We start from the raw sequence: 13,005 nt of genomic DNA, 5'->3' as shown, positions 1-13,005 counted from the left end.
TACAAAATGGGCCAAGAGGGGCAGGGGTGGGTGGGACAGATGGGAGTTTTGGGGAAGAAAAGTGGGTTTTTTGCATTTGAAAGTGCTCTGGCACCTCTGCTCTGTGTGAGCCAGATGCTGTGGCACGTGCATTTGGAGTATTGCTGCTTGGAGGAGAGTCCCCGGGGCTCTAGGAGCATGGGAGGTGCTGCTTGAGGATCTGTCTCGTCTGGGGAGCTATTCTGTCCGGGAAGCGGATTTTGAACTCCACGATCAAGTCTCCTCGCTGGCTGGGGGCCTTGGGGAAAGGCAGCCCCTCCCCGCGCAGTCTCTTCACTGTGCCCGGCTTGATGATGTCGTTGCAGGGCAGCGGGATCACCCTCCCGTCAATGGTGGGAATGTTCACGGTGCAGCCGCATAGGGCCTGAGGGGATAAAAAGGGAGACACACCGTCAGCCGGCCCTGTAACTGCACCACGGGAGTCCTGAGCCTCCCACCCTGTGTTGCAGAGTCCCCATCCCTGCTCCTCCCCACGGCACCACCAATGACCAACAACAAGCAGCCTAAATTTAGCTCCTTGCCACCTGACTGGGGAGCTGGGACGGGGATAGGGGCAGCCGAAAACCCAGCTGAGCTCATCGGATGCCTCTGCGGTGCATCAGCTGCCGCTGCGTGGAGCCTGGTGTTATCTATAGCACAGCACAGGGGCACGTGGCACGGCACAGCCACGCAGCACAGCACCATGCTTTCCTGGAAGCTGGGGCCACTCAATGGGTTATGGCATCGCGTCGCTGCCCCACGGTTATTTTTACACCTTGGTGGCCCAAGAAGGAAGAGGCAGCGAGGCAGGACCTGAAAACACCGGCCTGGGGAGGGTGACCCCAGTGGGTCCTGCATCCCTGCCACAGGAAGGTCCTTTCTTTCTTGATTCCACCATGGCAAAGCCAAGAGGTGATTTTAAAGCTGCCATTCCCTCCCTAGAACTGGGTGCTGCCTACTGCAGAAGCCGGCAGCAGCCGCAAACCAGCCTGCAAGAGCAAGCCACGTGACATGGGAATGCAGCAAGAAAATCCTTGTGTCCTTAAATAACTCAGACAGCTCCGCTGTATATGTGGGCAGCAGTGTCTCCAGGCTTTCAGCAAGGAGAGAATCTGCAGAGCGATAATTCTGGAAGGGGAGGACTCCTAGGGCTGGTCCTGCCCTGCACACAAAGCACTTGTCCACCCCCATCCCCAAAAGACACCCAAAAGGAAGTAGGGGAGGATGCTCTGCAGCTGCATCCTCTGAAAAAGCTTCCAGAGTCATCACAAGAGGAAGCACCAGCAGGAACAGCTCTCCTCTTGGTCTCTGTACTGCTGAGGCTCTGCAGCAAAGCCAACACAGCACCATCCATGCTGGGCTTGGATCTTGGGCTAAGGAGGCAGGAGGGTACAGCCAGGATTCAGGTTGGATATCGGGAAAAATCTCTCCCAGAGTGAGCGTTTGAGATGGAAAGAGGGCAGGAGAAAAGTGGCTGGGATGTTTGCATCCAACCCGTAGAAGAGGACAGGGGGTCGATGGAGCAGAGCCCTGCCAGGCTCACACTTGGGTGCTGCCCCCCAGCACTGTTCTTGCCCTGCAAAAGCAGAGGGATGGGAGCAGAAGCAGGTGGGAACAGCATATACAGACAGGATCTCAGTGTTTCCTTCTTAGAGCCAAGATGTAGAGTTTGAGCCGATCACTCCTCCACCGTATGTTCCTATTTTTTATCCTTCTGGCCCAACTTTGCTGCCGTGTAAGAAACTGGTTGTTCAGGCAACACAAGAGCCCATACTGGGGCTAGAGGCGGTGAGCACAGCCATGGGAGCTGCCCTGCATCCTAGAAAGTGTCTCAGTTTCTGCCTGAGTATGAAACCGGCGTGGGTTTGATGTCTGAGCTGTGAGTGCTGAGCTCTATCTGGGTCAGCGGCAGTCCCACTGTGCTCATGGCAAGGGTGGGGGGGGCTGCTGGGTACTTCAGGGAAGGTGATGCCAGGTGAAGGATGTTGTGGGGTTGTGCTGCTCCCATCTCCCCGAGAACCCATCAGTGCTGATAATCCTGCTGGGAGGCTGACAGAGCCGTTAGCGTTGTCACTCCTCCCTCCCTTGGCCACCCACTATAATTTCTGGAATGGACACTTCCCTGCAGCCCACAACGCTTACGGATGCCTAGTCCCACTTCCTTCATCTGCAGCACCCATGCCCCAAGGAGCCACACAGCTGCCCATCCTTGGCAACCCCTCACCATCACCTCTGCTTGACCTGGCACTGCTGGAAGCAGCTCTGGGGGTTGGAAGTCCCAACCACAGAGCCAGCAGACTGAGTTCACCACTGCTACAGTTTGGGAAGGAGACAAAAGAAGCAGGTGATGCTATGTCTCCAGTCCTCCTGCCCCAGTCCCCATGTGTCTGCACATGACTACAAGTGGGACTGCAGCTCCCAGCTCCTGCTGGCACCATGCTGTGCTGCTCGATCTGGCAGCACTGAAGCCCAATGCTCTAGCTAAAATAAGGCTCCTGCAAGGATGAACAGCACGAGGAAAGAACTAGAGGCTATGGCTGTTGGCTTAGGTGATGAAGAGGTTGTTCTGTGATTTGCTCCATCATATACTGAGATGATGGCATATGGAGCTGGGGAGCTCCTGGCATCTGCTTACATTTTGCAGCTCTTAAGCTGCTGCGGATTGTGGAAGATGAAAGCAGTAGAGCACTGCCCTGCCCTGGCAAGCATTGGGCTGAGGATGGCAGCCAGGCCAGCAGCTCCCCTGCATGTTTGGTCTGCAGTGAGGCTGTGCAAAGAACAGGAAGCCCAGCTCAAAGAGATGAGGAATTTGCCCAGACCAGCAATTTCCAGCAGTCTCTCTTTGTAACTGCATCAAGCAAAGCAAATGCCAACACATGCCCTGTTCATGGGCAGCTGGATGGAAACCACAGATGTCCTGCAAGCAAGAGCCAGGCAGTTTCTCAGCTTGCTGCTCCAAAGGTAGAGCTGAGCACAGCTCTGTCCACCTGGACTAACATCTTGGGGTTAATTTTAACAGATATGGGAATGCACAGAAGGAAGCATCTGTGATACAGCATGCAGGATGCCATAAATGAGGCAGCCTCTCCCAAGTATTTCTAGAGAGGCCAGTCACCACAGGAATAACCTCTTTGTTTGAATCCGTTCTGTACCACGATGTAAAATCAGCTCCCATCCTACGGGTTAACATGAGATGAGCTCGCTTTAGAACACCCAGCTTTTTGCCTGCCCCACAGTGCTCCCTTGGCCCCAGGACAGCCAGTGTCATCACAGAGCTCTCAGCTTGCTAGCACGCTCAGCAGCTCACGTTTCCTTGCCTCAGGTCTGGCCCATTGAGCTTATTTCTATTAAATGCTACTGAGTTTCAGAACATAAATCTGTCCTCAAAGAAAAAAAAAAGAAAAAAAGAGCTCATTAAGAAGACAGACAGCGTCTACAGTCTGAAAGGAACAGCAAATGGCAGCTGCCATAATCGTCAAAGTTAAATGCAGCTGCCAGCTGGGATCTATTAAAAAGCAGTTAGCAGCAGCAGCAAACGCACATCTTGAACTGAGGTAAGCTCCCCTTCCTTTCCTGTCTTCACCTGCTTTGCTGCTCTGGCGTTGAGTCTCGCTGTGATCTCCAGGACTGATGGCAGGGATGTGCTGCATTTTGCTCACAGGCTGAATATTTTGCTTAATTTGCTCTGTATTTAGGGAAGGAAGAACCTCAAAAAAAAAAAATCAAACTGTTTGGGCTGAAGCAGGTTGAGCAGCTCTCCAAAATCAAACATTGGTCTCTCGTGCCCTACCTGGTCCCCCATCAGCACAGGATGAGGACTGGCTCCCATCCTGGTTCACGCACCACAGCCGTGTGCCGCCTCTCAGCCCGTGCCATTTCCCTCCCACCGACACTCACCTCTTTAAGACTGATGTTTGCGGTGTAGACCACATTCGTCCCATCCCTCTTGAAGTGCGAGTGAGGCTTGTCCTTGAGGATGAAGACGATGTCAGCAGGGATGTTGTCTGGGGTGGCGTCCCCTTCTTTGGGGAATGTGATTTTGGTTCCCTCCTTCCAACCCCGTTTGATGACAATGTTGAGGATCTTATCCTCAGTTCGCATGGTCCGGCCATCAGGGTTGAGCCTTCTGCGGGTGATCTTCATCCTCTTGGTGGAGCCGTGGTAGATCTCTTCCAGGGACACCTTGAGCTCATGGATGACAGGTGGGTCTTGGACCTTCCTCCGTGTGTGCAGGGACTCCTGGTGCCGCCGGTGAACCCCATTAATGCCGTTGAAGCCAAACCGGCCAAAGGCACTGAAAGGATCATCATCATCATCGATATCCATATCTTCCTGGTCAAAGCCATTGAACATCCGGGAGCGGCTGCTGGCAAAGAAGATATCGAAAGGGTTGGAGCCTCCAAAGAACGACGCAAAAGTGGCGTGGGGGTCTCCATGGAACGTGTAGTGGAAAGTGTTCCCTGAGCCACCTGAGGAGCCACCTCCAGTCTTAAGACCTAGAAGAGAATGCGGAAGAGAAGACATTAATGTTCCCTGCCAGGAGAAAGCTGCTGAGACCCACGGCACCTGTACTCTTCGAGCAGCAGCATGATCTCTACAGGCCAGGGAGGCACCATCTCAACCCCTGGCACACATCCTGCTTGTACTCTGCACGAAGTTGCATCAGAGGAGGGTCAGATTGGTTATTAAGAAAAGCTCTTCCAGGGGGAGGTGGTGGGCACAGAACAGGCTCCCCAGGGCAGCAGTCGCCACCCCAAGCCTTCCAGAACTCCAAGCAAGGAAGTGCTTGGACAATGCTCTCAGAGAGGGGGTTTGAATTTTGGGTGTGGTCCTGTATGGAGCCACGAGTTGGATGATCGATATGGTCCCTTCTAATTTGGGATATTCTGTGATTTTTCCAAGCTCAAGGTGAAAAGCCCTTCAGGTCCCATTCCTTCTAAAATGCTTGCTTGATTACCTCCTTTCATCCAATATATTTCATGACTAGCCCATCTCCTTTTTTTCCCTGTTGGCAGGCTCCCTTCTGTCCTGTTCCTTTCTGTGCCTTCCAAGCCTGAACAAGTGAACCCTCCCAGTCCCATAGCACAACCTCATCACCTCTAAGTGTAACAGCAGCACTTCTTGCCAAACAAACACCTTGCCCAGTCCAGAGAAAACTAGCCAAAGAAACCCTGTGCACTACAGGATGCTAAGAATCCCACCATCTGCCACTCTGAGCGGCAGGTGGAGCAGATTTGCCATGCCCACTGCTTTGGGTCCTTGACATTTAGTCAATAATATTCAGTCAAGGATCTCACAAAACCCACCTTGGGTGAGTTATCTGTTACCCAAGGTGAACTGCACTGACGACAGTACCACAGGTAATCCCTAGAGGTCACACCAATAAGACGCCTCTGGGAGCCCAGTTCTGACCAGGGAAAGGTTAACACAAGCGAGGCTCAAGAGCTATTTTCAGGGCACGCTGGTGATAGTAAAGGACTATTTCTGATGGGCTGCTGTTGTGCCAGTACCATCCTCACTGTTGGCAGGAGGAGGGGAAAAACACAGAGGGGACATGCTCTGACTGCTGAGTTTACCCTCCAGGGTGGTGGAGGACTTTTTCTTCTCCTCACACCCTCCCTAGCAGGGACCTCCTTTGCCTAAATTGGGCTCTCAGCCTCCTTGTGGGGTCTGCTGCTCCTCTTCCTTTTGCCCTGCCCTGCTGCAGGAAGAAGGAGACAATGGTGAAGTTGACTTTGGGGTGTGACTGGTGCCACAGGGGATGAGGAGAGCAGCAACATTCCTCTCCTACCTCTCAGCTGTGCAGGTCTAGTTTTGACATCATCTTTCCATGGCATGGTTCCCAGGTTGGGGGCTGCGCTGTAGGGCAGGAGTAGCAAACCCCACAAGCCCATCCCATTCCATGGGACCCAGAAGACTCTTCAAACACTGACAACTGGATCACGTTGCTGCAAGCTGTAGCTCAGTTACTGTCCCAGATGTGCAATGGAAGACAGTATTTCCCAACCCCAGGCATGGGTCACTATCTCCCAGCTGGAAGTGTCTGGGTGCATGGGCAGCAGAGACTGGGCTACTAACCAGAAAACTGTGGAAATAACTTAGTGGCTACCAGCCACAGGGAAATCCAAGCCCTGCCCTTGCACGTGCAAAGATCCCAGAGATGCTCAGCAGCACAGATCAGATGGGAGATGACTGAATCTGCTGGGGCCACCAGCACTGCTCACTGAAGGCACTTGGTATTGCTGGTGCTTGAGCTCTGCAGAGCAGGTGCTGGGTTTCTGCAGGCAACCCCACGTCCCCTAAGGACTAAACCTGCTGCTGCTTCTGTTTTGGGTAACTCAATCCCAAATCTAGCTATGGGGCCAGGGACAGCGAGGTACAATCAGCCCTGAGCCCCACTGCTGTGACGGGCTGTTCCCCGACAGCTATTTTCTTCTGCACTGCTGAACTCACTGTTACTTCAGCTGCCCCTGCTGACGGACTCCGTCCTTGTACTGTGCAACCAGCAGCTTTCACCTTTACACAGTTGCTTTAATCCCACAATGCCCATCAAAGGCAAAGGCAGGGTCTGATTTCAGCGGTGCCTCCAAGGAAATGCTACTTTCTCCCTTGAGAAAGCTGCTTCTAATTTTAAACAGCAGCAAATCACCGTGGCTCTGTGCATCCCCTGTGGCAGTGACACAAATAACGGGTTGAGTAACGCCTATAGGCGGCACACTGCCAGGCAGAGATTTCCTGGAGCTTCACCCGAGGTTTGCTCAAATAAACCTAGAGGGATCTTTCCCATGTCTGCCCTCTGACTGCTGACAGCCTTTGGGACCTCTGGCCACTTCTTCACAGAGTTCCTCTGCTTTTCGCTTAAGTTTCAAATACTTCTTACTCTCCAGCATCTTTCAGAAGTGAGAATAATTTCCATCGGTCAGGAGCAAAACTCCGTCCCCTCTCAAGTCCCTTAAGACTGCATGGCACAGAGCCTGCTCCATGCCTGCTGAGAGCGGTATAGGGCCAACAAAGGAAGGATCATCAACGAAAAAACCTCAGAGTGTTGTAAACCAAACAGAACAACCAGGATGCAAGTAGAAAAGAGGAGTCCATAGCTCGATGGCCTTTTTCTCTTTTTGTGCTAAGTTCACTCTGTTTCATTCTACCATCCATCCTATCTTCCTTTCCTTTGTCTGTTTTACCCAGTTCTTCTTGAATCTCTGCTGTCCCAAAAGCAGATGCACCTGCTTGCTGGGCCCCCAGGAGGGGCTGCACCTTCCACAGAGCACAGTGGACCTGCTGCTCTTTTCAGCACCCAAGTCCCCGGCTGATTAATGCCGATGCTATTCAGTGCTCTCCTCACCCTCAGCAAATGGGGTTGCAGGCTTCCATATTCGACTAATAAGGCTGTGTGTGGTGGAGCTGCTCTCCTCCTCCATGCCAACCGGGAGACAACAGCAGCCGCTTGGTTTCAAAACAAAAAACCTATTACTTAAATTGGGAAAAGCTTTGAATCATGTAGGTCAGCCTGTCCCAGGCAGAAAAGTGGGGCTGGCAGCACATGAGCAGGGAACCTGCGGGGGACATCCAGGCAAAGAGAGCACTGCTGTGATGGAAATTTAGGTTGAGGAAAGGGTTACTCTAGCACACAAGCTCCATTCTCCTCCATCACCTCAGCATTCAGGCTTACTTTTTGGGGCAGCACTGCCAAACACTAGGTGCCATCTCCTTGGTTGGGGAGCAGGGAAATGGATCAGAGCATTATTTCTGGCAGCAGAGCAAAGCAGGGCTGGTGGAGAAGTGATTCTCCCCACTTCAACTCCCAGCAAATTCCACTTGGAGGTACTGCAGTTGGGCTTTAGCACCCCATCTCACCCATACCAACCTCCTCAGGAGCCTGGGATGCCTCTGTGCCTCCCCCACGGTCCCCTTACCTTCCTCCCCATACTGGTCGTACACAGCTCGCTTTTTGGGGTCACTCAGCACGTCGTAAGCTTCCGCGATCTCCTTGAACTTTTCTTCAGCATTGGGGTCTTTGTTCTTATCGGGGTGATACTTGAGGGCCATTTTCCGGTAGGCTTTCTTGATTTCATCCTCGTTGGCTCCAGACTGGATGCCCAAAATCTTGTAGTAGTCCTTCCCCATGACGGCGGCGACGCTGCCAGGCGCTGAGTACTTATTCCTGAAAGCAGAAAGACGGCACACTGTAAGGTGAGCGCAGTGCTGGGGCACAGCGGGAGGTGGGATCAGCACCCACTTATCACAGAGCACCCCGCATCGTACCATCCAGCAGCACCACAGCCACCCCAACTCAAGTTTTCTCCCGAGGCAGGGCACAGGCAAAGCACAGGGATGCTTCAACGTGGCATGGCCAGCGCTTCCCCTGGCTGCAGCTTCCCCTGCCCCACTGCCAAGGCGGGGACAGAAGGAGCCATCCCGTGCGCTCCGCTCACTGGACAGGGAGCACCACACGATGAGCAGGGTGCTTATAGGGAAGAGGACGTCACCAAGGCTGCTGTAGGCGTGACAGGCTAATTGCAGCCGTGCTCCCCCTCCCCCGGCCACAGGGATCTGCAACCCATACAGGGCACCAACAGTGGTGGGGGAGCAGCGGGGACTGCGCCGCCGTGCTCACCTTAGAGGAACTTCAAACATTTTGTTCCTGAAAGCAATTGGCATTCAGCTGGAGATAAGTGCTTCCAGCATGTCAGAGCTGTAATTTGTATTTAGCGCAGAGGGAACGAAGCCGTTAGACAGAAACATCTTGCAATGGTGGGAGGCTTTTTTCTTTAAAAAAAAAAATTAAAATTAAATGCTTTCTAGCCTGACTTGCACTCCCTTAGAGCCTCCACGTAACCACTGCAGTAAGCCAGAATTATTAAATGTTATAAGAGACGGTGAAATGCCATCGCAGCCTGACACGATGCAGTGAGGTCAGCACAGGCAGCAGCTCCCTGCACTCACTTTCTCCATCATGTGGGAGGCTCAGGACCAAGCCATGCCTATACTAAGGCATTGAAAACCCAACGGCCGCAGCCCAAGAAAAAGGGGCGGCAGTTAATTCACTCCACAGGCACGCTGAGGGCACAGCAAACCCGGCACGATCATGGAAACTTGGGGAGCAGCTCAACGAGTCACGAGGCCACACTTCCCAAGTAACATTTTCCATTGTCTTTTCCCATTCGGCTTCCCCACTGAAGGCTCCTGTCCCTCCAAGCCAACCCGCACCAGGTACCTGCTCCTTAGAATCGTAGAATCATTAGGGCTACAAAAGATCACTAAGATCACCAAGTCTAACCCCAATCCACACCCATGCCCACTGACCACATCCCTCAGTGCCACACCTCCACATTACTTGAACACCTCTAGGGACAGTGACTCCATCACCTCTCCAGGAAGCCTGTTCCAAAGCCTCACCACTCTTTCTGAAAAGAATTTTTTCCTAATATCCAACTTAATATCCTTGCTGTGTTCTTCCCCAACCCTTGCTGACCCTCTGATCCTCAGTGTCTTTCACTAAGCACTTGTGCTCACATCCCACTCCCATCTCTAGGCCCGTGCTCTAATGCCACCCAGCTCCTCCTGGGCAACTCCAGCCCTCTGTGCCCCTCCAGCAGACATGTTCCTGCATCAGCTGTCCAAGGCCATCAGGCATTCTCCTATCCTTGCTCCAACCACATCTAGTGGAGGTCTTGGAGATTACCCTTGCTATGGTAGAGCAGAGGAGGCTGCCAGCCTGCTGCCCACTGCTGGAGCACATCTGCAGGGCTGCACAATGACCCTGGCAGCCATGGCAAAGGCTTGGACCTACTGGGTCCATCCACAGGGACATGGTTTATTGGGCATGGGTAGTACTACTACATGGGTAGTAATGGGTTGATGGTTGGACTAGATGACCTTAGAGGTCTTTTTTCAACCTTAATTATTTTATGATTCTACCTTCCTCCAAACCACCAGTTTTATCCCTTCTGTCCCAGCCCCACAGCGTTACATGGCTTCAGGTCTGGAGGATGGGGCCAGACACCAGACTCTGCCCCATATGCCAGTGGGGCAGAACGGAGAGGCAGCGCCGAGCTATTGTTAGAGACATGAGAAGGCCTCTGGGGGCGTAAAGAGCATCCTACAGCATCTTCAGATCCCAGCTTCTAAATGCCAGCACGTTTCTATACCAGCACAGCCCTCCAGCTTCTGTGCTAAGAGCCGCCGAGCCCACACAGCCATTACGAGATGCTCTACCCCGTGCCCACCACCATCTGCATCTGCTCTATGACTCCCAGCAGGAGCCTGTGACAAGGTGTGGGGGACGCTGTGGGTCCCCAAAGGTGGTCCAAAAGGTTGTTTTGTGCCACGCTGTAGAAATAAAGCACTACCACAGCTAAACTCAGCCACTCCTCACCCAGGGGTAGTGGTAGCCCACCGCACCTATCCAGCCCAGGATGCAGCCTCCAGATGCACGGATCTCCTGTCTGAGATACCCCTAAGGAAAACAGGCCACCTGCAGCAAGGTCAAACAGCAGCCTATAGACAAACTGCTTCTATGCCCTGAACAGCAGATTTCACCCAAATTAGTGCTACCACAGACCCCACAGCGATTCCTACAACCTTACAGCAAACCCTGCCCAAACCTGCATGCACCACCAAGAGGTCTTTGGCTGACGGGACGCGTGCTGGGCTCCAGCCCATCCCTGGGCACCGCCAGTCCCTCTCCCAGCCCTTGGGACAGCCTCCCACCCCGCTCACCGGCTGCTGCCGTGGGGCGCCCAGACGGTGACCCGCCGGGTCCAGGGACGCTTCGGAGGCAAGCGTCACACGTGTGGTGGTAAAACACGACTCTGTCCCCGCACAGCCTCCCTCCCACCTCCCAGCATCAGCTGCGCCAAGCACAGCCCCGCTCTCCCCTTCTGCTCAATCATCCTTCGCTGCCTTCCCACTTAACCCTGTCGAGAGCAGGGGAAATTGCTGCTGAGATGGTGGGTGAGGAGCATTGTGATGGGCAAGGGTTCAGCATTTCAGATTTGCCTTCCGAGCTGGGACACCACAGCGAAAGGCGCTGCTGCACTCAGAAAAACGCACAGATAATCCTGCTCCCCCCCTAACAAAAAGGCAGCAAGACCTTTGTTCCAGCCCCGCACATGACATCAGATCGCGCAGCCCCAGGATGGGCAAGCGGCTGAATAGCAGCTGAATAGCGATCATTTGACGTAACCTCCCTGCTCCGAAGTCATGTAAGGGAACAAACCCTCAATGAGAGCGGTCCCACTAAGATTTTCCATCCCAGACCATGAGGTCGCAGCAGGGTGACAAGCAGCGCCAGGGCACCGCGTGCGCTCGAACCACAGCGATTCTCACAAGACACACAGAGAGCCACTTACCGAAACTTCATAAACACATTCATGCTCCAAGCGCTCCTTCGTAAAGGCTCTAATTTTATTTTAAACATCACCCCAAGGACAGCGGGTGCAGCGAGGATGCGGGCGTCAGTGCCAGAGTGTCCTCAGCACGGTGCGAGCGCGACGTCCTTTGTGTGCTGCCATCCCCTCCCCGCTGCCGAAACCCATCAATGAAGGCGCTCGGCAGGCAGTGATTTTCCTCTCATTGGTTTCTGGCAGATTGCTGGTGCCGGGAGGCACAGAGCTCCCAGATTAAGACATTTCCGCAGCAGGACTGCGTGCCCTGCCTGCTTCCCAGCCCTCAGTCGCCCTTTCCCCACCGCCGTCCCTGACCCTCGGTGAGGGCAGGGAGTCCCCGCGCTCTGCAGAATGAATGGTGCGCTCCCTCTGTCAGGCTGCTGCACCCACAAAGGGAGGGAGAAAAGTAGGATGGCAGCGATGCGCAAGGCGGGGAAAAGTCGTGGAGAGCTTGGTCCCCCGGGGTCCCCTCCCCAGGCACCCGCATAATGGGCTCAGTGGATGCGGTCTCATTGGCAGCTGCAGCCCAAACGGCACAAAACTTCTTTCTGGGATCACCTTCATTGAAAAAAACCCGATGCCATCCCGTCCTCCCCCCTGCAGCCCAGAGTAACTTTGGAGCTGAGCATCCTTCTGCAGGTGTCCTGGGCACCGTGTCCCCATTTCAGGGATGAACCCCGCAGCTCCGAGGCTTGGGGTAGATGCATACCTCTCCGCGCGGCTCCAGAAAAGCAGGATGGCTGGCATGGCAGCGCCGGGGCAGGCAGACGAAGCCCAAGTTTGGTCAGGCAGCACAAGGGGAGCGCGGCAGCGGGGCAAGCAGAGCCACCCGTGCCCGTGCTGGCTGCCAGTCTCAGGGAAGCAGCCAGCGATGTCATGAGTACACGCAATGAATCATCCCTTCCCCAGGCCCCCACACGCACCGCCCGCTTTCCCCCGCCCCACCGCCCAGCCCCCCCCAACCCCCTCCCCAACCCGGCACCCGCATGGGGATGGGGTGAGTCCGCCCCTGTGTGTGGGGAGGGGGCTCAGCATCCCCAGTGCTTCCATTGAGGGCCTCCCCCCAGTTCTCTTCCAGCCCCATGGGGATAATTTCATAGAAATGGGGTTGAGTCCCCTCCTCACCCCATTCCCAACCTCATTAGCAGCCTCATCAGGATGGGGCTCCCCCCTATTCCCAGCAACATAAGGATGCCATCAGACTCAAGGAGATAGAGTTCAGCCCTCATTTCTCTCCCCACGTGGGGTTCCCATCTGCACCCCTGCCTGATGCCCTCATGAGGAGTTCACTCCTTTGTTCACCCCAAGTGGGCTCCCCCCTCCCAGCCCACGTGTGAGGATAGGGCTCATCTTCCTCCCGCACAGGGACCCCATTCCCTGCCCCACTCTGGAGATGCCTGCATTTGATGGAGTTAACCCCCCAAAGGGGCTCCCTTCGTGGCCCCATTGGAATATCCACCCTTGTGTGGGGCTGGGGTAAAAAGCCCCCTCCATTCCCACAGAGGGCTCCCAGTTCCCACACTGGCACCAGGTGGGGATGGGGCTCAGCCTCCACACCACTCTCCCACTCAGTGACCCCATTTTCCACCGATGGGCT

General features: G+C 54.4%; 2 protein-coding genes across 7 annotated transcripts in view; both read right to left on the bottom strand.

The window, feature by feature from the left end:
* Positions 1-13,005, bottom strand: part of LOC100550826 (phospholipid-transporting ATPase FetA-like) — a 422,496-nt gene that overhangs the window by 55,651 nt on the left and 353,840 nt on the right. The gene's annotated exons all lie outside the window — the stretch shown is intronic.
* DNAJB5 (DnaJ heat shock protein family (Hsp40) member B5) lies at positions 91-12,306 on the bottom strand. 4 transcript variants are annotated; one of them, XM_010725242.3, is made up of 4 exons: positions 12,118-12,306; positions 7,935-8,182; positions 3,916-4,514; positions 91-403 (listed from the first exon to the last, which is right to left on the bottom strand). In XM_010725242.3, exons 1-4 carry the CDS (start codon positions 12,153-12,155, stop codon positions 170-172), a joined length of 1,119 nt encoding a protein of 372 aa, XP_010723544.1. In that variant the 5' UTR covers positions 12,156-12,306; the 3' UTR covers positions 91-169. The 4 variants fall into 4 exon arrangements, with proteins under 4 accessions (XP_010723544.1, XP_031413049.1, XP_010723543.1 ...); XM_031557189.1 differs by lacking the exon at positions 12,118-12,306 and adding an exon at positions 11,373-12,104; XM_010725241.3 differs by lacking the exon at positions 12,118-12,306 and adding an exon at positions 8,636-8,769.

This window comes from Meleagris gallopavo, chromosome Z (assembly GCF_000146605.3).
Source record: "Meleagris gallopavo isolate NT-WF06-2002-E0010 breed Aviagen turkey brand Nicholas breeding stock chromosome Z, Turkey_5.1, whole genome shotgun sequence".
NCBI lineage: Eukaryota > Metazoa > Chordata > Aves > Galliformes > Phasianidae > Meleagris > Meleagris gallopavo.
This window is presented reverse-complemented; position numbering and strand designations above follow the sequence as displayed.

Coding starts and splice junctions, on each gene's coding strand:
- DNAJB5 (XM_031557189.1), bottom strand. CDS start 11,440: ATGTTTAAAATAAAATTAGAGCCTTTACGAAGGAGCGCTTGGAGCATG. Junction 8,183..11,372: donor AATGTGTTTATGAAGTTTCG/GTAAGTGGCTCT, acceptor TTCTGCTTTCAG/GAATAAGTACTCAGCGCCTG. Junction 404..3,915: donor CAAACATCAGTCTTAAAGAG/GTGAGTGTCGGT, acceptor TTATCCCCTCAG/GCCCTATGCGGCTGCACCGT.